This window comes from Schistocerca gregaria, chromosome 4 (genome assembly GCF_023897955.1).
Source record: "Schistocerca gregaria isolate iqSchGreg1 chromosome 4, iqSchGreg1.2, whole genome shotgun sequence".
NCBI classification, from domain to species: domain Eukaryota; kingdom Metazoa; phylum Arthropoda; class Insecta; order Orthoptera; family Acrididae; genus Schistocerca; species Schistocerca gregaria.
This window is the reverse complement of record NC_064923.1, coordinates 727,418,214-727,440,486: the sequence shown is the minus strand read 5'-3', so window position 1 is coordinate 727,440,486 and position 22,273 is coordinate 727,418,214. Positions and strand designations below refer to the sequence as shown.

Below are 22,273 nucleotides of genomic sequence, written 5' to 3'. Positions count from 1 at the left end.
TGCTAAAGATACGTCTTCTACATTAAATAATTCGAATTAATTGTAACAGTAATCTGTGTAAGAAAATGTGAGCCCTAGTGCAACAAGGAATTTTCCTTCATTCTGTCACATCAATTTGTATTGCTTTCAGTGTTACATGCCTTAGTCGGTAAAAGCGGGAACCTTATACGATAATTTTGTTGCCCTTCTGTCTGTCTTGTGTTTTTCCCCGACTGTCAATAACCCCTTTTCTCAGGAATGGGTGGACAATGAAGTTGAAATTATGTCAAATACTAAGGTCTACCGTCCCTTGACAGTGCAAAAAAGGGAAGCTCATAGGCAATTCCAAAGCTACGGCCATTTATGCCACATGTTGTTACGGAAAAAAAAATTAGATTCGTGGTGCGGTTTCCGATTTAATTAGCATTGAAGCTAACCACTCAGGTCGCTGCGCGCACACATTCAAGCAGTCTAACAGAGACGGTGTTGCCAGACTGTTATTTGTTTGCTTTCCTAACAAAAGCTGGACATAGGACAGTAGTAAGGATCGAGCACTATGTAAGAGCTAAGCGGTCTCGTATGCAGTAACTTAAGCTATGAAAACAATCGACACTAATTTGTATCTGTCAGGTTGTTTGAATTAGAGCGCGCAGCGACCTGATTGGCTAATTTCAATGGTAATTAAATCGGAAACATTGCAGGCGCCAGCTTAGCGTATTTACAATAAATACAGTGTTCGTACCTATAGAACATTTGGTATATAATGAAGTTCTCGTAACTGCTGTATAGTTTAGTTCTTTGGACGTGACGTGTATTTAAATACACTCACTGAGTTACATAAAACAAATGTCCAGTGCAGTAGGACTCGCACATTCAGGGTTCCGTACAAACTTAACTATGTACATACATAGTTTATACATTACGGGAATAGAGGATACTTACCAACTTCACCTATTATCTACAGCGATACTGGCAAGATATCGGTCCTCGTTATTCCAAGATTTTCGACAATATCTTAATTTCAAGTTTGAAGTCTGATAACAAATGAAAAAGGTTATTTTGTTTTCGTGTGATATAATTAAAAACTAACAATCTCAGATTTCTTCCTGTGTTTATACTGTGTAACATCGCTTCTTGTCAGATTTGATGAGACTCACCCTACTTGTTTTGATTGTGAGTTTCCGAGTATCAAAATACGAAGGTAATTCGGAAAGTAAGTTCCGTTTCAATTTTTCTCCCTGACGCTGCTACGATCCCAGTTCCGTTCATGCGCAATAGTATCTCTGGTTGAAACGGAACGAAATGACGCCATTTCTAGCTCGCTTTGTGTTGTGTATTGTTGAAAGTGATTGTTTATAATAGCATCGTTGATGGAAAATCCCTCCACGTGTGAACTGCGATCTGTGATTCGTTTTATGAATTCTAACAACGTTAAGCCAAGTGACATTCATCGACAAATGTGCGAGGCTTACGGAGAAAATGCAATGAATGCTTCAGTGATGAGAAGATGGGACCGACAATTTAGGGAAGTGTGTGATGAAGAACGAAGTGGACGTCGATCTGTAATTTACGAGACTGTAACTGCAAAACTCGGCTTTCGTAAATTTTGCGCACGCTGGGTGCTTAAAATTCTTAGTGATTAACACAAACAACAACGAATGGGCAGCGCGCATGCTTCTTTGGTGCGTTACAATGATGATGACGAGAAATTTTTACCTCAGCAACTTGGGTTGCTTATGAAACCCCTGAAACGAAACGGCATTCGACGGAATGGAGGCACACTTCGTCCCTGGCAAAGGTTAAACCCAAGCAACTCTTGACACGCTGAAAAGTCATGTGCACAGTGTTTTAGAACGGAAATGCATGTTACTGACAGATTTTTTACCACGAGGAGAAACAAGCAATAAGGACGTCTGCTGCGAGCCGCTTAAGAAATTTCGGCACGCAAAACAGATATAAAGAGAAGAATAGACTTGTCAAACAAGTTTTCCAAAATAAAAGGAATTAACTAACAGACAGTCATATAATCCTAGAAAGTAGGAAAAAGTTTACCAAAACCTTTGTCTGGAGTGTCTTAACATACTAATGTGAAGCGTGGACTCTATGAAAGGCAGAGAAAAATAGAGTGGAAGCTATGGAAATGTGGATATGGAGAAGAATGACGAAAACAAGCTGGGTAGATAGAAAAAGTAACGAACAGGTCTTAAGAGAAGTGAATGAGAAGACAGAACGCTGCTAAATTATATAGGAAGGAGAAAATCAAAAATGATAGGACACATAATGAGACAAAACCAGTTCCTAAAGAATGTATTTGAAGGAAAAGTTTTAGGGAAAAAAACCAAGAGGCAGGACAAGAGCAACGTATTTTAATAACATCAAAGAAGATATGGGGATAAAATAGTATGAAGAATTGAAGAGGATGACAATGGTGAGAGGGACGTGGCTAAATCGACAAGGCATAGCCTTTAGTTTGTTATGATGATGATACAGAAAAAGAGTAGCGGAATGCTTCCAAAAAGTGTGGCTTTCATTCACGACAACGCCCGATCGCACACTGCGAATGTGACAAAAATATCCTTCATTGCTTTGGTTGGGACGTTTTGGGCCATCCTCCGTTCAGTCCCGACTTCGCTCCTAGCGATTTTCATCTCTTTCGGCTCTGAAGTTGTTGCGTGGTGGTAATCACGTCCACAATGATGAAGAGATAAAAGAACGTGTTACCACATGGTTGACAACACAGGCGGCAACATTCTATGACGAAGGAATACATAAAGTTATACCTCGCTATCAGAAATGCCTGGAAAACTATGGGGGCTACATTGAAAAACAGTGTAAGTGTTGCAGATTTTTGTGAAATAAATTGCTTTCTTTATCTGTATTCAATTCCTTTATGGTTAGCAAACGGAACTTACTTTCCGAACTAGCCTCATAAGTGGCATAAATTGTCGTATCTTTCGAGTGAACTGACTTAGAACCCTAAAATTCTTACATCGCCAAGAGACCATAGATATTAGTAGCCGAGATGAATTTTAACTTGTAGACCAACCTGTTACAGAGAGAAAACATATTAAAAGTTGGCCAGACAAGCGCGCAGGTGGATAAAGAATAAAAAAGAAATGTTTTTCGTGTTAGCATAATTAAAAATTAACAGTTTCAGGATTTTTATCTTTACTTTTATGTGAGAGCTTGTTTCTTGTCAAATTTCATGATTGTAGGTCAACGGGAAGTAACGTATGTGTTTTGAAGAGTGAGTTTTCGAGTCTGTACTTGGCCTAAGGACCGTAGACCTTAGTATATGGCATAAATTTTAACTTAATACGCCAGCGTGTCCCAGAGAAAAAGCGTCTTAACAGACGGACAAACAAACATGGATGAAAAAGACAAAAATATATATTTAGTGTCGTATAATTGCAGATTAATAATTTAGGGTTCTTATCCCTTTACCTGTAATGCCAAACCTTACTTCTTGGCAAATATCATGATTCTAGGTCAACGGGGAGTACCACCAGCCGGGGTGGCCCAGCGGTTCTAGGCGCTACAGTCTGGAACCGCGCGACCGCTATAGTCGCAGGTTCGAATCCTGCCTCGGGCATGGATGTTTGATGTCCTTAGGTTAGTTTGGTTTAAGTAGTTCTAAGTTCAAGGGGACTGGTGACCTTAGAAGTTGAGTCCCATAGTGCTCAGAGCCATTTCAACCATTTGGAACTGGGAGTACCATATACGTTTTGAACAGTGACTTTTCGAGTAGGCCTATCAAAATGTGTGACATAAATGGCTTTATCTTTTGAATTCATTGACTTACAAGCTTAAACTTCTTATATCGCCAAGGGGCCATATGTCTTAACATGCAACATGAACGTGATGCGTTTACTCGCCCCTAAGAAAATGGGTTCTTAACCCATTAAGTACCAGTGTCCTGTTTTGAGGAAAGAGCACATATTTATTTGTAAATACACAATAAATTATTAATTTGCAACTATTACTGTTCTAGGTCATTTGTTGATGCTTTTTTATAACAAATGTATGCTTACAGGAAATTAAAAGCAATAAATCCTACCATTAATTGATTATTGAATACTAAGGCACACTTTTCGTTATTATAGGTATTTACTTTGTCGAAAATTTAGTAATATTTGAAATATGTGGCAAAGATCTTTTTGTGATTATTTATAGTGAATAATGTGTATTTTAAATTACTTGCATTGTTAGCTCAATTGGAGTTATATTCACTGTTTTCCATTGTTATAAAATTCGGTGTACTCGAAAGAGGACACTGGGACTTGGTGTTATCATTTCAGTTATTTGTGTTGATGCACGTTCGAATATGAAACTCTGCTATTGCGGATGTATTTTCTTTTTAGAACGTGGTAATTTTACCAGATTTTGTTGCTGAGGTAAGTAACGATCCCTGTTTTATAAATATATATTACAGGATATGAAGTTACTTTGAAATTTACAGCGTATTATGTAAGTATATTTATGAATACGTTACCCATTAGTATATAATACAGTTCCAGATGAACAGAGTTATTTACAGATTCCCTTTTTTGTAGTTTGTGATAATGTATTATTCTTTCATTTCACTTTATTTTATTACATTTTGTTTCATTTCATTTTATATAGATTATAAGGGCCTTCAGAAGATATAGATACCTCACTAACGAAGAAATTGAAGAAATAATAAACAGTGACGCATTCTATAATGTGGTGTCAGATGATCAGGACCATATTGATATCACCGTATGACCTCCTGAAGTAGACTATATGACCAACGAAGAAGAAGGTCCAGACGATGTTACTGGAACCGTGGAAGTCTCAGTTGTGCCAGGGGATATTGAATTACATTATGTAGCATCAGAGAATAACGAAGAAACTGTACGTAAAACTTCACTGCCAAGTACATCCCAAGTTTCCAGAAGTAAATCGAAGAATGGCACTCGTAAATGTCTGGCTCTTCTACAGACTAGTACGCGGGAAAAATGCAATGGATTTCTTGGATTTCAGACGTACTGTTATAGTTACATACCTGAAATTGGACACTGGAAGTCCGAATATTGGACGTCCAATGGAATACCCATCAACTCTCGCTTCCCACGCCCGGGTTCCCGGGTTCGATTCCCGGCGGAGCCAGGGATTTTCTCTGCCCCGTGATGACTGGGTGTTGTGTGCTGTCCTTAGGTTAGTTAGGTTTAAGTAGTTCTAAGTTCTAGAGGACTGATGACCATAGATGTTAAGTCCTGTAGTGCTCAGAGCCATTTGAACCACTGTTTGAACCCATAAACTCAGTTGAGACTGATACCAGACATCAGGTTTGATGGACTTGGTCTTATGATTGACAAAAGAAGCATGCAAAGAAGATGCGTAAGAACTAAATGCAACGGGAAAACAAAAGCATATTGTGCTAAATGCCGTGTAACTGTGTGTGATACTGTTAGATCCCAGTGTCCTATTTTGAAGACGGCCATTATATCAGCATGTATAAATATTCTTTGGCTATTTTTGTACTGATTGTGCTTCATACACTGTGTACATTATAATTCAGGATTAAAAATTCAATTAAAAAAAAAATAATTTGGGTCTTAATGGGTTAAGAGTCGGACAGGCGGTAGGACAAAGTGATCCTTTAAGGGTTCCGTTTTTACAGACTGAGGCACGAATTTCTCAAAAATGACCTTATCAAAATCTCGTTCTCCCCTAGACGCTTACCTGTGGCCGCGCATGTTGCAGGGCATGAGCTACCTGCACACCAGCGACATCCGCTCGCACGGCAACCTCAAGTCGTCCAACTGCGTGGTGGACAGCCGCTTCGTGCTCAAGATCACCGACTTCGGCCTGCACTGCCTGCGCGGCGGCGTCGGCGACGAGTCGGACGACCAGGACTCTTACGCCTACTGGAGGCGTGAGTACAAACACCTGTTTCAGTGGCCCGAGCACGGCGCCCTGTGGGACCTCCCGTACGCGCGCTGGACCACCAAGTACACGCCCTTCCGGGACTGCGCCGCCGACGGCGACACGTACGCCCACTGGAGGCGTGAGTACCCCGGCACGAGTGCCCGTGGCCCGTGGCGGCTTTGGTGGCAGGCGCCGCCGCCTAGCTTGGTCTTCCCGCTTGGTGTTGGTGTGGCAGAGAACGAGCTAAACCCGATCGTGTGCTGTAGGCCCGACACCCGCCAACCAGTCCAAGCGTCGACTCGGAGTAGTCGCTTCACGGGAAAAACAGCTTTTGTAACCTGCGTAGTCTGTGAGCAAATTGAAGAGCAATCGTGCGATTTTCCGTCCACTTTATCCAGCTCCCTCAGAAGGTGGCAGTACTCGCTGTTTCTTACCGCCCTGCCGGACCGCGCCAACCCTGTAATGTACTTGTCCACTGGAGCGGACAGTTTTCCATGTTGCTTCTTCGGCGATTTCAATCAGTCCTGAGGCTGGAAATGCACGCAGCCCACTTCAGTGGACAGTCCCTACTTGTGCAGTGCCCTGCCTGCGTCTGCAGCCTCAGGACTGACTGAAAGCACCAAAGAAGCGACCATGAACTGCTGTCCAGTGTTCACTGCAGTGGACATATGCACCACGGGGCTAAATCGAAGTAGTCAGACCACGCAGACATGGTCAGACAGTCAACAAGTCTCAACTGCAGGTTGCCTGTCTAAGGGATGCCAGGGGCACCAAAAAATTGAGTTTCAGCGTTTTTATAGTTGTCGACTGAATTTAAAAACTTAAAATGCTGTCATTATCTACTCACTACCAGCCCCATTCTTAAGCGAAAGCCTTAACACAGTAAGACAAATGTTGACGTTAAAAAATGTGTACTTGGGACACGTCTTGGGTCAGCGTAACTCATGGCGTCCAAATGACCCAGAATAAATTTGTCCAGTGTTAGAGAATGAGACTACTTAGCGAGTTCCAACAAACTTCTCACACAATTTCAGACTATTAACAAAGGTTTTTTCCTGACACCCCCACAAATTAGTGAAATAATGAAAAGGGAGAAAAGTACATCGCCGACTACATTTTCGCTGTTTATACGGTAAAATTTTTGCATCAGAAACGACATTTTAATTTACCAGCACCTCCACCCTCCACCCCCGTCCCCCAGAATAATATCGATTTTTTAAGGTATCTAACTTCCATGTATAAAACAACTTCAAATGTCTGATTTCTCTTTTGATGCACAAATTTACGCAAGAGATGCGGATGGATCATTATAAGGGAGAAAAGGGCAAAGTGGCTAAGGGATGGTATTCCATTTTTTAAGCTGAGTGGTAATAGATGGAAATGCGTAGAAATGAATGATTATAATCCGCAGCTATTGAAGTATTTTGTCGGAATAGTTCAGTTACCTTAGGATCAAATTAAGTTCTTCAAACGATCCACATCTGACAAAGTTGCGAAATGGCTTCTCTGCACGACATGTTTTACCAGAGTGAACCACATAGTTTTAAACCAAAAAATAAGGGTTAAAAAACTGTTTCAACACGGAACTAAATATTCTCCATTGTAAAACTTGATTGGAATTAAATCACTGACACTCTTCAGAAATAAACGTTAAATTTTGTTCCTCAACTCCTGTACACAACTCCTGAGCCCAGACGGAGCACAAATGACACTTAATCCACTGTTGTTCTGGCCTTTAATTCGAATTTTTCTTAGCAGTACATGCTCTCTGTCTTTGCCGTTGTTTTCGAATTGAGCTCTCTAGGGCTTGTTTTCCTTCTCTTATTACTCTTCTTTTTGCTACCTTGCTTCTGTTCGGCTGCTTTAAGCCTTTCCATCTGTTAAATTTATTTTCTTCTCTTTCTTTATTCTTGTTCTGGGTCACTGTTATGAGGGCATTTTGTAAGTCGGCCTATGGCCGCTGAATCCTTCTTTGGGCCGCTGTTTTTACATATTCTCCCTACACAAAGTGCCCAAAAGCCACCGATGAGATGGCCACTATGCAGGAATTGACACCTTCACACAAAAAACTGTATAGCCTCTAATAACAAGACCAAAATTTCAATAAAAAACGTAATTATTCAGTCAAAATATGACGCTTTCGACACAGCTTCATTAAAAATACTAAGACACATACCATCTCCACAATGATTAGACAAACGTATCACCTACCTTACATCAAGATAACTAAAATCCATAAAAATTGTTGTAACTCAGAGAAGCGGCACAGTAAACATGTTAGACTTCATGGGGTTAATGGGCCTACTATAGAGAATAAGTTAAATCATTTCTCGCACAATGGCAGCTCCTCATATGCCTCAGGCTCCCAATAATCCTTTGACCCGAGATGAACACCTTGCCCGGCTCTCCCTGTTACCGAGTGCATCTATTGGAAAACGACAAGTGTACCGAAATATTAATGACAAATTTGGAAGAAAGTGTTCGTTCACCACCCTCTGGCAGAGTCTATCGAAATAAGATTACCAGTGGACGTATGTGTTTATAAAAGGCTCCATTTGGATCGAATACGTAAATTTGTGCAAATTTTCGCTCCATTCATTATCAGAATGAATTCGTCCGACAAAATGCTATCTTAAACGTCTGAGTTCGATCCCTTGAAGAGTACGCGTTGGGCGGGAATGAGGGAGGGGAGTGTGTGAGGCGGGTGGGGATGGGGGTGGGTTGGTGGGTTTACTGGCATGTCAACAAATGCGTTAACACTATACATAAAGAGATTCCCTTCTCTCACAAAACAACATTGTACAGTAAATTACAGAAGCAGCTATCTTTATCTTTGTGAAGACACCTTCACTAAAATACTAAAATGGAGAAGACAGTAATATGGGATCACCAAAACACACATTGCAAAACACATACTAATGCAACAATCGTGAGACGATACAGGTGGAAAAGTGCTTCGAAGCTGCTGTCGTCGCAAGAACAGCAACTTTGTTGTGTCACTTCACACTGCATTCGCTAAAACCGTACCCATGTTGGACTTCATTAGTAAATATATCCAATAGCTGCGTATTATTGTTAGCGCACAAGTAACATTGCTGGAAGGAAAAATACTGAGAAACTACTGAATGCAAATCCGAGGATAAGACTAATGTGGGTAGTGTTATAATCTATAGAAAGTACCGTGACTGAATGAAACATTTTTTCCTTTTCTTTTTTTTTCTTTTCTTTTTTTTTTCAAACAAAACCCATACTGCCGACATCTGCAATGCTGTCCTGGTATTTTCAGTGCAGTGTGGATACAAAAATAGATGGGAGTAAGTAATCAAACGAAAAGCAATTACACTATGACAACCACTGTGAGACCAAGATTCTCTAATATAAAATATTTATAAAATACCTCACATAATCCTTACATTTTCTCGGTGGATTTGGAGTTCACACTGTAAAATACTAAGAAAAATAATAGTAAGATTTATGTGTCTACTACATATATAAAACACAACGCCAGTCTGTCTTAATTAATGATTGCCTACTTTCTGCTTCTACACGGATAGGGGTATTTCGTTACGGCATTTAACAGCGTGTAACGAATTACGGCGAAAAAACTAAAACGAAGTCCATTGTTGATGAGAGATTCGATTGGAAACATTCAGAATTAACAGTTACCACAATCAGACGGATTCTGGAATTATCAAATTGCCTCAGACCTTTTCTTACTAGATCGAGAATCACTACATGGATTATAGTAAACATTTAACCAATGTACAGCATAGCTGTTGGGAAAGTGTTTCGAGCCACATTTATTACAATCGTATGAATAGTAGCGGAAGGGTACAACGGATCTTTCGTTAAGAGTGATGTACACGCCTGGAAATGGAAAAAAGAACACATTGACACCGGTGTGTGAGACCCACCATACTTACTCCGGACACTGCGAGAGGGCTGTACAAGCAACGATCACACGCACGGCACAGCGGACACACCAGGAACCGCGATGTTGGCCGTCGAATGGCGCTAGCTGCGCAGCATTTGTGCACCGCCGCCGTCAGTGTCAGCCAGTTTGCCGTGGCATACGGAGCTCCATCGCAGTCTTTAACACTGGTAGCATGCCGCGACAGCGTGGACGTGAACCGTATGTGCAGTTGACGGACTTTGAGCGAGGGCGTATAGTGGGCATGCGGGAGGCCGGGTGGACGTACCGCCGAATTGCTCAACACGTGGGGCGTGAGGTCTCCACAGTACATCGATGTTGTCGCCAGTGGTCGGCGGAAGGTGCACATGTCCGTCGACCTGGGACCGGACCGCAACGTCGCACGGGTGCACGCCAAGACTGTAGGATCCTACGCAGTGCCGTAGGGGACCGCACCGCAACTTCCCAGCAAATTAGGGACACTGTTGCTCCTGGGGTATCGGCGAGGACTATTCGCAACCGTCTCCATGTAGCTGGGTTACGGTCCCGCACACCGTTAGGCCGTTTTCCGCTCACGCCCCAACATCGTGCAGCCCGCCTCCAGTGGTGTCTCGACAGGCGTGAATGGAGGGACGAATGGAGACGTGTCGTCTTCAGCGATGAGAGTCGCTTCTGCCTTGGTGCCAATGATGGTCGTATGCGTGTTTGGCGCCGTGCAGGTGAGCGCCACAATCAGGACTGCATACGACCGAGGCACACAGGACCAACACCCGGCATCATGGTGTGGGGAGCGATCTCCTATACTGGCCGTACACCTCTGGTGATCGTCGAGGGGACACTGAATAGTGCACGGTACATCCAAACCGTCATCGAACCCATCGTTCTACCATTCCTAGACCGGCAAGGGAACTTGCTGTTCCAACAGGACAATGCACGTCCGCATGTATCCCGTGCCACCCAACGTGCTCTAGAAGGTGTAAATCAACTACCCTGGCCACCAAGATCTCCGGATCTGTCCCCCATTGAGCATGTTTGGGACTGGATGAAGCGTCGTCTCACGCGGTCTGCACGTCCAGCACGAACGCTGGTCAAACTGAGGCGCCAGGTGGAAATGGCATGGCAAGCCGTTCCACAGGACTACATCCAGCATCTCTACGATCGTCTCCATGGGAGAATAGCAGCCTGCATTGCTGCGAAAGGTGGATATACACTGTACTAGTGCCGACATTGTGCATTCTCTGTTGCCTGTGTCTATGTGCCTGTTGTTCTGTCAGTGTGATCATGTGATGTATCTGACCCCAGGAATGTGTCAATAAAGTTTCCCCTTCCTGGGACAATGAATTCACGGTGTTTTTATTTCAATTTCCAGGAGTGTATTTCTAATATGAAAAAAGAGAAAACTCAACGTATCAAAGTAAACTGTAGTATATTGTGGAGCTTAGACAATGCTGTTTTTCTGAACAAAATATCGTTCAAATGTCCACGACGAATTTGAACACACTGACGTATCACTGGGTCCAACATTAGTTGGCGGTAACCTGACAAATGTTCCATAGTTTGTGGTTTGTCTGCATGGACCTGGAAAATGGTGTGGCCCCAAAGACGAAAATCTGTGTACTTTAAATCAAACGACGAATGCACGTCTTGAGATGATGCGGTCGCCAAATATATCCCTCAGCCAACCGAGCGCAGCATCAGCTGTATGGCACGTAACGCCATCCTGCTGGAAGCTGGAACTACATGTTTTCAGCATCTTTGCTCTCCAGTTCTGGCCACAGAAATTCGCGTAACTTGGACGTGTAACAGTTGAAATTACCGGTAACGGTTTTTCCCTCATCATCTCGAAAGAAATAAGGGCCAATGATGCCGCCACGCCATAAACCGTACCACGCAGTGACTATTCTGAATGCAATGGATCTCACGGACCGCTTGTGGGTTCTTCTCGCTCCAGTAGCGACAATTCTGCATTCTGACAAAGCCCCTACGACAAAAATGAGCCTCGTCTGAGAACCTGATTTTTACACTGAAATCAGGATCAGCTCCCAACTGCTGTACAGTCCAATCAGTGAACTTACGACGCAATCTGTGATACTTTCGCTTCAACTCTTGGGTCAATTCTACTTTGTACGGACGCAGATCTAAATCTTTACGCAATATTCGCCAAGTCGAAATCACAGAGAGTCGCAACCGTTGAGACTGTCTTTAAGCTGACACATTCGGCTCTTTCTCAACAATGGCCGCTACTGCTGCGACATTCTCCGCACTTCGCGCTATACGTTGTCTACTTAGTGGCTTCTGGTCGGGTAGAGTGAAATACCGCTCGAACATGGCTGCAGTGTGGTGAACAGCCTGAATAGACAATCGGCGATGACGCCCCAATTCTCTAGCGAACAAGCGATGAGCACCGAGAAATGAACTACCACCTTGGAATAATTTTTCAATGATTTCGAAACATTCAGGAAGCATGAACTGCTGCATGATTGTGGTGAATATTTTCACACTTTTAAGAACACAATAATATTAGAAACTGTAAATGACAATTCTAAAAAGTATCACCTTAATGAAAGATCCTTTATTCAGTGACTGAATGCCTACAAAAGTAACCTTTGTCACTGCTCCTAGATCCCTATTCCTCATGTTCAAACGAAGCCCTACATTCCAAGAGGGACCAAGATTTTATGTACTTTAAACACACTCCATTGACGAAAGCGTTTATGAACTAACACTAGTAACTGGTGCAGCTCACACATAACATTTACATGAACAGACTGTACATAAACGATCGTTAGACGGGAACCAAGTTCTTAGCGTGGCTGTTCGGTAATTCTAACACTGTACACGGTAAGGCCACTCCCTCCACCACGAGCGCTGCCTCTCACTCTTCAGTTTACAAACAGACTAGTTGTGTTTGTAGAGATGTGGCAATGCATGCGCAATTGATCCGGTTTGTATTTGAAGTAGTTTCAGGTGAAGTGATCATCGGATTTAGACTACTAACAATTCTTTAGTGTGGGTGTAGTGTGTAACATCACTAAAATACACTGACCATGCATGTGCTGAGTGTGAATAACAAGTCCCTTCTGGATAAGGCGGAAGTGACCTCTCCGCCGTGTTTTGTACGACATTGACGCTGTTGATGCAAGGTGAAATTTGTAAAATAGAGTGGAAATCTAAATAACTACCCAATACGATAAACGTTTCTTATTATCAATGGTACTTAACAAGCAAAAGTATCCGCGGAAGTGTGAATAGGACTCGCGCACCGAATTTTTCATAAAAACGTAATTATGTATGTGGACAATTTATCCATCCCAAATAACAGAGAATTTCTGTGGCTTTTGTCTCTTATCGATATCGATACTGGCAAGACATGAAGATATGTGACCTAAATTTTTGTTATACCGCAAAGGGACCGTAGCCTTTAGTATGCGACATAAATTTCAACTTGACACGTCTGTCTGACCCTGAGGAAAAGGGGTCATAAAATACAGGCGGCGGATAACATGAAAAAATATTTCTTTTCGTGTGGTATAGTTAGAAATGAACAGTTTTCGATTTCATCCTATTACTTTTAATGCAAAACCTTGCTTCTTGCCAAATTTTGCGATTACAGGTCAACAGGTAGAATTGTATGGGTTTTGATGAGTAAGTTTGGGAGTATCAAAATATATTACATATGTGACCTTATCTTTTGATTCCATTGAAGTAGAAGCTTAAATCTTATGCACCGCAAAGGTCTCAATGAATACGAAATTGCATTGCGTGTGTGGTGAAAGTTTTCATCGGAATAAAATAAACACTGTATTATTATATTTATCCACTGACACCAGGCAAGCGACTTGCAAGTAAACTAATATCAACTTGATACCTCAACCAATTCCTGAGAAAAAGGGGTCATAAGAAACAAGCAGACAGCCAGATAGGCCCACAGTCGGATAACAAATTACAAACTATAAATTTTTTTCGTGTGATATAATTACTGCAGAGTCTTGCATCATAGAAAGGAAGGGAGAGGATTTTGCTATGGATGGCCGGTATCCTCCTCCTACAGTGCAAATGCACACTTGGGTTAACACGGTTCTCTATTTACATGTACAGATAGCTGCTACTGAACTTTAACAGGGCCCATGTGTTGTGGTACAAGCCCATCTGTAATAGTCCTCTCGCAGACAATATCGGTAATCTTGCTATTACGCAACTCTGTACTCTATGTACTGTCGTAGTCAAACTACGATGAGTCAGTGAGCCAGTGACAGTGAGTTAGTCCGAAAGTCTCTAGAACCCTCCAGTCAGCGGCGGCGGCCTAAATACTTACGGTCGAGAGGGCATTGGAGGCGCGTGCTTAGGAGTCTGTCTCTGGCCTCTGTCGTGATAGGCGCGCCACATCGAGCACCTACTATCGATCTCTGCGCTCTGTCTTCGCCGACCGGGGTGCTGGCGACAACTTACGCCAGCACAATTACAATATTAGGATTTTCGTCTTTTTTCCCTCACTTATATGCGAAACCTTTTCCTTTCTTCTTTTTTGCCAAATTTCATGATTGTAGGTCATCAGGAAGAACCCTATAGGTTTTAATGTTTGGGTTTGCTAGTATCAAAATATACACTACTGATCATTAAATTTGATACACCACGAAGATAACGTGCTACAGACGCGAAATTTAACCGACAGGAGGGAGATGCTGTGATATGCAAATGATTAGCTATACATAACATTCACATAAGGTTGTCGGCTGTGGCGACACCTACAACGTGCTGACATGAGGAAAGTTTCCAACCGATTTCTCATATACAAATAGCAGTTGTCCGCCGTTCCCTCGTGAAAAGTTGTAGTGATCCCTCGTGTAAGGAGGAGAAATGCGTACCATCACGTTTGCGACATTGATAAAAGTCGGATTGCACCCTATCGCGATTCCGGTTTATCGTATCGCGACATTGCTGCTCCCGTTGGTCGAGATCCAATGACTGTTAGCAGAAAATGGAATCGGTGGGTTCAGGAGGGTAATACGGAACGCCGTGCTGGATCCCAACGGCCTCGTATCACTAGCAGTCGAGATGACAGGCATCTTACCCGCATGGCTGTAACGAATCGTGCAGCCACGTCTCGATCCCTGAGTCAACAGATGGGGACGTTTGCAAGACAATAACCATCTGCACGAACAGTTCGACGACGTTTGCAGCAGCATGGACTATCAGCTCCGAGACCATTCCTGCGGTTACCCTTGACGCTGCATCACAGACAGGAGCGCCTGCGATGGTGTACTCAACGACGAACCTGGGTCCACGAATGGAAAAACTTCATTTTTTCGGATGAATACAGGTTCTGTTTGCAGCATCACGATGGTCGCATCCGTGTTTGGCGACATCGCGGTGAACACACGTTCGAAGCGTGTATTCGTCATCGCCATACTGGCGCATCACCAGGCGTGATGGTACGGGGTGCCATTGGTTACACGTCTCGGTCACCTCTTCTTCACACTGACTGCACTTTGAACAGTGGACGTCACAATTCAGATGTGTTACGACTCGTGGCTGTACCCTTCATTCGATCCCTGCGAAACCATAAATTTCAGCGGGATAATGCACGACCGCATGTTGCAGGTCCTGTACGGGCCTTTCTGGATACAGAAAATGTTCGACTGCTGCCCTGGCCAGCACATTCTCCAGATTTCTCACCAGTTGAAAACGTCTGGTCAATGGTGGCCGAGGAAACGGCTCGTCACAATACGCCAGTCACTACTCTTGATGAACTGTGGTATCGTGTTGAAGCTGCATGGGCAGCTGTACCTGTACACGCCATCCAAGCTCTGTAATGACTATGAAAATTTGTGCCATAACGGGACTCGAACGCAGACTTCGCGCTTATTGTGATTTGGCGTTACACCATTTGCCTATTCGAACACGACTCACAACCAGACACAAACTACCATATTAGCGAACGATGTGTCTACATCCTGCACTCGTACATCCATTATTCTTATTCCTTGGGGTGGGGGTGACATTTTACTTGTAAGTCACTTGCCTTGTATCAGTGGATAAATATAATACTTTACTGTTTATTTTATTCCGAATTACGATGTAAAGTTCCTTCAGACACGCAATGCAATATCGTATTCATCCGACGACGCCGGGAAAGCGACATTCAAGGAAAATGTCTCGACGAGACGGGAATATATACTGAATCTCCAAAGAAACTATATAGGTATTCGTATTGAAATACAAAGATATGAAAACAGGCAGAATACGGCGCTGCTCTCGGCAAAGCCTATGTAAGACAACAAGCGTATGGCGCAGTTGTTTGATCGGTTATTGCTGCTAGAATATCAAGTTATTAAGATTTAAGTGAATTTGAACGTGGTGTTATAGTCGGAACACGAGCGATGGGATACAGCATCTCCGAGATAGCGATGAAGTGAGGATTTTCCCGTACGATCATTTCATAGGTTCAGAATGGCTCCTCGTGATGGCTGGGTGTTGTGTGTTGTCCTTAGGATAGTTAGGTTTAAGTAGTTCTAAGTTCTAGGGGACTCATGACCATAGATGTTATGCCCCATAGTGCTCAGAGCCATTTGAACCATTTTTTCAAAATGGCTCTGAGCACTACAGGACTTAACGTCTGAGGTCAGTCCCCTAGACATCAGACACATACATGCCCGAGGCAGAATTCGACTCTGCGACCGTAGCGGTCGCGCGGTTTCAGACTGAAGCGCATAGAACCGCTCGGTCACAGCGGCCGGCATTTCACAAGTGTAGTTGGAGTGATATGGGAACTCCGATACTTCTAGGTACGACTCTGACAGGTGACACGTACGTAAGTATCCTGTCTGATCACCTACGACCGTTCATGTCCATTGTGCATTCCGACGCACTTGGGCAATTCCACGAGGAAAATGCGATACCCAACACGTCCAGAAATGCTAGAGTCTGGCCGTAGGAACACTCTTGTGAGTTCAGACACTTCCGCTGGCCACCAGACTCCCGGGATACGAAAGCTATTGAGGGTATATGGGATGCCTTGCAAAGTGCTATTCAGAGGAGATCTCCACCCCCTCATACTCTTACGGATTTATGGACAGCCCTGCAGGATTCATGGTGTCAGTTCCCTCCAGCACTACTTCATACATTAATCGAGTCCATGCTACGTCATGTTGCGGCACTTCTGCGTGCTCGTGGCATCCGTACACGATATTAGGTGGGCGTACCAGTTTCTGTGGCTCTTCAGTGTACATAATGGATGTACGAGCACAGGTTGTAGACACATTGTTGGCGACCTATGGGAGCTTGGGTCTGGCCGTGAGTCTCGTTCGGATAGGAAAAAGGTATGACGACAACTGGCGATAATCCGGAAATCCGGGATCCAGTTTCGGGTTGACACAATTTTTCACTTTCATCATTTTATTATACAGCTGACGGTTGTCCATATTCACAGCTGTTGTCATATTTCATATATTTCGTAGCGGCTGTAGTCGCCGCTGTGCCTGTTCCTTCGGAAATGCAGTCTGTTAGTACCGACTGAGGCACGGATCCCTCATATCAGCGCTGTTAAAAAAGACCAAAAGCTTCTGACATAACACATACCAGCATATCGCAGGCGGTAGCTATTTGGCGACTCTTACCAGGTCCTGCCTTTTAGATTTGAGACTTTAGTGATTGTGTTGGCACGCAGTCAACAGGGATCAGAAAACATCGTTCTTTTGAAACACGACTAGCTCTTTATTCGTACAAAATGTTGAGTAAAGGACTTCAAATGGAATCCATATTTCCGTATTTCAGGAAGGCTTTCGACACTGTACCACACAAGCGGCTTGTAGTGAAATAGCGTGCTTGCGGAATATCGTCTCAGTTATGTGACTCGATTCGTGATTTCCTGTCAGCGTGGTCACAGTTCAAAGTAACTGACGGAAAGTCATTCAGTAAAACAGAACTGATTTCTGGTGTTCCCCCAGGTAGTGTTGTAGGCCATTTGCTGCTCCTTCTCTATAGAAACGGTTTGAGAGATAGCCGGCCATTGGGGCCGAGCGGTTCTAGACGCTTCAGTCTGGAACCGCGCGACCGCTACGGTCGCAGGTTCGAATCATCAATAAAGAAAAGTGTAAGGTCATCCACATGAGAGCTAAAAGGAATCTGGTTACAAGCCAAAGCAGTCAAATCTGAAGGTAGTAATTTAACTAAATACCTAGGAACTACAATTACGAACAACCTAAGTTGGAAGGAACACTTAGAAAATGTTGTGGCGAAGGCTAACCGAAGACTGCGTTTTACTGGCAGGACACTTAGAAAATGTAACAGATCTAGTAAAGAGAGCCGGCCGGTGTGACCGAGTGGTTCTAGGCGCTACAGTCTGGAACCGGGTTACCACTACGGTAGCAGGTTCGAATCCGGCCTCGGGCATGGATGTGTGTGATGTCCTTTGCTTAGTTAGGTTTAAGTAGTTCTAAGTTGTAGGGGACTGATGACCACAGAAGTTAAGTCCCATAATACTCAGAGCCATTTGAACCATTTACTAAAGAGACTGCCTGCGCTACGTTTATCTGACCTCTTTTAGAATACTGCTGCTGTGTGTGGGATCCTTAGCAGATAGGACTAACTGAGAACATCGAAAAAGTTCAAAGGAGGGCAGCACGATTTGTGTTATGGCGAAATAGGGGGGGGGGGGGTGAATGTCACTGAAATGACGGGATTTGGGATGCACATTATTAGAACAAAGGCATTTTTCGTTGCGGAAGAATCTTCTCACGAAATTGAAATCACCAACTATCTACACCGAATGCGAAAATATTTTGTTGACGCCGATCTCCACGATAAAATAAGGGAAATCAGAGCTCGCACGGAAAGATATAGATGTTCACATTTTCAGCGTGCCGTACAGGATTGGAATAATAGAGAACTGTGAAGGTGGTTCGATGAGCCCTCTGCGAGGCACTTAAATGCTGAGTATCCATGTAGATGTAGATGTAGATTAGCCCAAAGCAAGCGAGACGGATACCAGAATGTTTTCGTCGATGCGCCCTCTCTAACGACACCGCAGTCGACGGGGCACCAAATCGTACTCCGCCTTCCTCTTCGAAGATGCTTCTAGAGAATTGCCGTCGTAGGTAACGGTCGTCCAAGGGAACGGAACCGGCGAGATAGGATCGCAGCCGCGGACTTCGCATGCAGCCGAGGACAAATCTGGGCCAGAACGGGGATGGCGTGCTCTGATGCTTATGTGGGCACTCCGAGCGTCCGTTCCTTTTAAAGGCCGGCGGTGATAAAACCGGAAGCTCTCCCCGAGTGCAGTTCCTGCCACCATCGTTAGCGGTCGCAAAGCGCCCGTAAAAACGTTAGCGCGCTAAGCTGTCGCCTTAGCGTAACGGACCGTAATTGTTTTACGCGCTATCAACGTAAAAGCGTCCCTGCCCCTCGCCGAGAGCGAAACACCACCGACAGCGTAAACGGCAGGCGCCGCGCGAGCGCAGTTAGTGCACGGTTACGCCACGACGTTCGTCCGGGTCAGAACTTAAAAAGAAGTCGCAGATGATTATCTCGTTCCTTTCCTTGTTTCAAATTCCGAATTTACGTATAAAACAAAGGTTGACAGAATATACACAAGTCGTAGTAACATCAGAATGCAATTCTAAGCCGGCCGGAGTGGCCGAGCGGTTCTAGGTGCCACAGTCTGGAACCGCGCGACCTCTACGGGCGCAGGTTCGAATCCTCCCTCGGGCATGGATGTGTGTGATGTCCTTAGGTTAGTTAGGTTTAAGTAGTTCTAAGTTCTAGAGGACAGATGACCACAGCAGTTAAGTCCCATAGTGCTCAGAGCCATTTGCAATTCTAACACTCGAAAGACACGAAAGGGAGGCAATAATTCAGAAGCGAGTGGAACAGATTTGCTACCTGCTGTGGGACTACGAATCATTTGGATTGGCATTAGTTTTCTAGTTTGTGAAATGAAAAATAATTTATGGTTTAGTGACATACAACTTATCCATGGCAGTTTTCCTTATTCGGTTGTTTCTACCCGCTGTTCAATATCCAGCAATTGTTTTTATTTTCCCACCCACGCAGCAACAAGAACCTGCAAATCATTCGAATAGGTAACCTGAAAATAGTCTGAATGTAGCACCTGTAACCTTCTACATTTACATGAATACTCTGCAAATCACGTTTATGTGCCTGGTAGAGCGTTCATCGAACCACCTTCGCTATTCTCTATTATTCCAATCTCGTATAGCGCGCAGAAAGAACGAACACCTATATCTTTCCGTACGAGCTCTGATTTCCCTTATTTTATCTTGGTTATCGTTCCTCCTTATGTAGGTCGGTGTCAACTAAATATTTTCGCATTCTGAGGAGAAAGTTGGTGATTAAAATTTCGTGAGAATATTCCGTCTCAACGAAAAACGCCTTTCTTTTAATGATGTCCATCCGAAATCCTGTATCATTTCTGTGACACTCTCTCCCATATTTCGCCATAATACAAAACGTGCTGCCTTTCTTTGAACTTTTTCGATGTACTCCGTTAGTCCAATCTGCTAAGGATCCCACACCGCGTAGCAATATTCTAAAAGGGACGGACCAGCATATTGTACGCCGTCTCCTTAGTAGGATTGTTACATTTTCTAAGTGTCCTGCCAATAAAATGCAGTCTTTGTTTAGCCTTCCCGACAACATTTCCTTGTGTTTCTTCCTATTTAAGTTGTTTATAATTGTAATACCTAGGTATTTAGTTGTATTTACGGCTTTTAGATTAGACTGAGTTGTCGTGTAACCGAAATTTAACTAGTTCCTTTTAGCACTCAATTGGATGACCTCACGCTTTTCGTTATTTAGGGTCAATTGCCGCTTTTTACACCATTCGGATATCTTTTCTAAATCATTTTCAGTTTGTTTTGATCTTCTGATGACTTTATTAGTCGATAAACGACAGCGTCATCTGCGAACAACCGAAGACTGCTGCTCAGATTGTCTACCAAATCGTTTATATAGATAAGGAAAAGCAAAGGGCCTATATCACTACCTTTGGGAACACCAGAAATCACTTCTGTTTTTCTCGATAGCTTTCCGTCAGTTACTACGAACTGTGGCCTCTCTGACAATAAAGAACAAATCCAGTCACGTAACTGAGACGATATTCCATATGCACGCAATTTCAATACGAGCCGCTTGTGTGGTACACTGTCGAAAGCCTTCCGGAAATCCAGACCGATCTGAAATCCCTTGTCAATAACACTCAACACTTCATGTGAATAAAGAGCTAGTTGAGTTTCACAGTAACGATGTTTTCTAAACCCATATTGACTGAATGTCAATAGATCGTTTCCTTCGAGGTAATTCATAATGTTCGAACACAATATATGTTCCAGAATCATGCTGCATATCGACGTTAACGATATGGGCCTGTAATTTAGTGGCTTACTTCTACTGCCTTTCTTGAATATTGGTGTGACCTGTGCAACTTGCCAGTCTTTGGGGACGGATCCTTCGTCGAGCGAACGGTTGTACATCATTGTTCAGTATGGAGCTAATGCATCAGCATACTCCGAAAGGAACCTAATTGGTATACAGTCTGGACCAGAAGATTTGCTTTTATTAAGTGATTTAAGTTGTTTCGCTACTCCGAGGATATTTACTTCTACGGTACTCATGTGGCAGCTGTTCTCGATTCGAATTCTGGAATATTTATTTCAGACCATTTATTGACATGTCACGTCCAACTGACGATAAACACCGCGTGGTAACTAATAGTAGTTTATGCTTTCCTTGAAGTAAGGTAATGTTGAATCTTGTATAATTCACATATATTGAATGACGAAGGTTCATATCGAAAGCCAGAACGTCTACAAGAAGCATGAAGCAGCACGCAGTACGCTCGCGAATTAAAAATGTAATGTTTCAGTATTTAAATGGACCAACTGAAGTAATTATAAAACGTATAGTTCATAAATAAATTCTATTGCCCTAAAAGTGAAAAACTCTGATACTCCATTTGCCAAGCGATATCTTCTCCAGGAGACGTACAAAAGCTTACGCGAAATGTGAGGTACGTTTATCTGCAAGTCACTTTGTTTTGTTATAAAAATGTCACTCAGTCAGTTTCATAAACATCCGTAAGACATTGTTCTTTGCATAAACGACATTTACAAAAAGGCAGACATCCGAGGCGCTTCTATAATGACAGCTTAGGGCAGACAATCCCAGACTGATACTTCCACTTGCTAGTACAAACTGGCAATACAAAACTTACCGACGGCTCCAAAACGATACAAAAATCATTCCTGGGCACAGACGTCTAATAAAAGATCAAATTTTCTCTCAACAAGCCCTCTGATAGAAGCGAAATAGCTAGCGAAATAGCTCACCTAGTTTTGAAACTAAGTTAATGCAAAGTAGAGAAAACTCTTGTTGACATGTTAATGTTATTTATAATTGCATAAAATGCATGTTTGAGCATCAGCTGCTTTTATTTTAAATCCAAGTATCTACCGCCTTCAGTAGTTAGCCATCTTC

General features: G+C 43.2%; 1 protein-coding gene across 2 annotated transcripts in view; it reads left to right on the top strand.

The window, feature by feature from the left end:
* The window catches only part of LOC126266758 (atrial natriuretic peptide receptor 1-like), a 1,377,759-nt gene that overhangs the window by 1,173,945 nt on the left and 181,541 nt on the right, over positions 1-22,273 (top strand). Inside the window, exon 13 of one of the 2 annotated variants that reach the window (XM_049971275.1) lies at positions 5,707-5,878. In XM_049971275.1, coding sequence (XP_049827232.1) covers positions 5,707-5,878 — 172 coding nt within the window. Of the gene's footprint in view, positions 1-5,706; positions 6,011-22,273 lie in introns of both variants that reach the window. The other variant, XM_049971274.1, reaches the window with a different exon arrangement.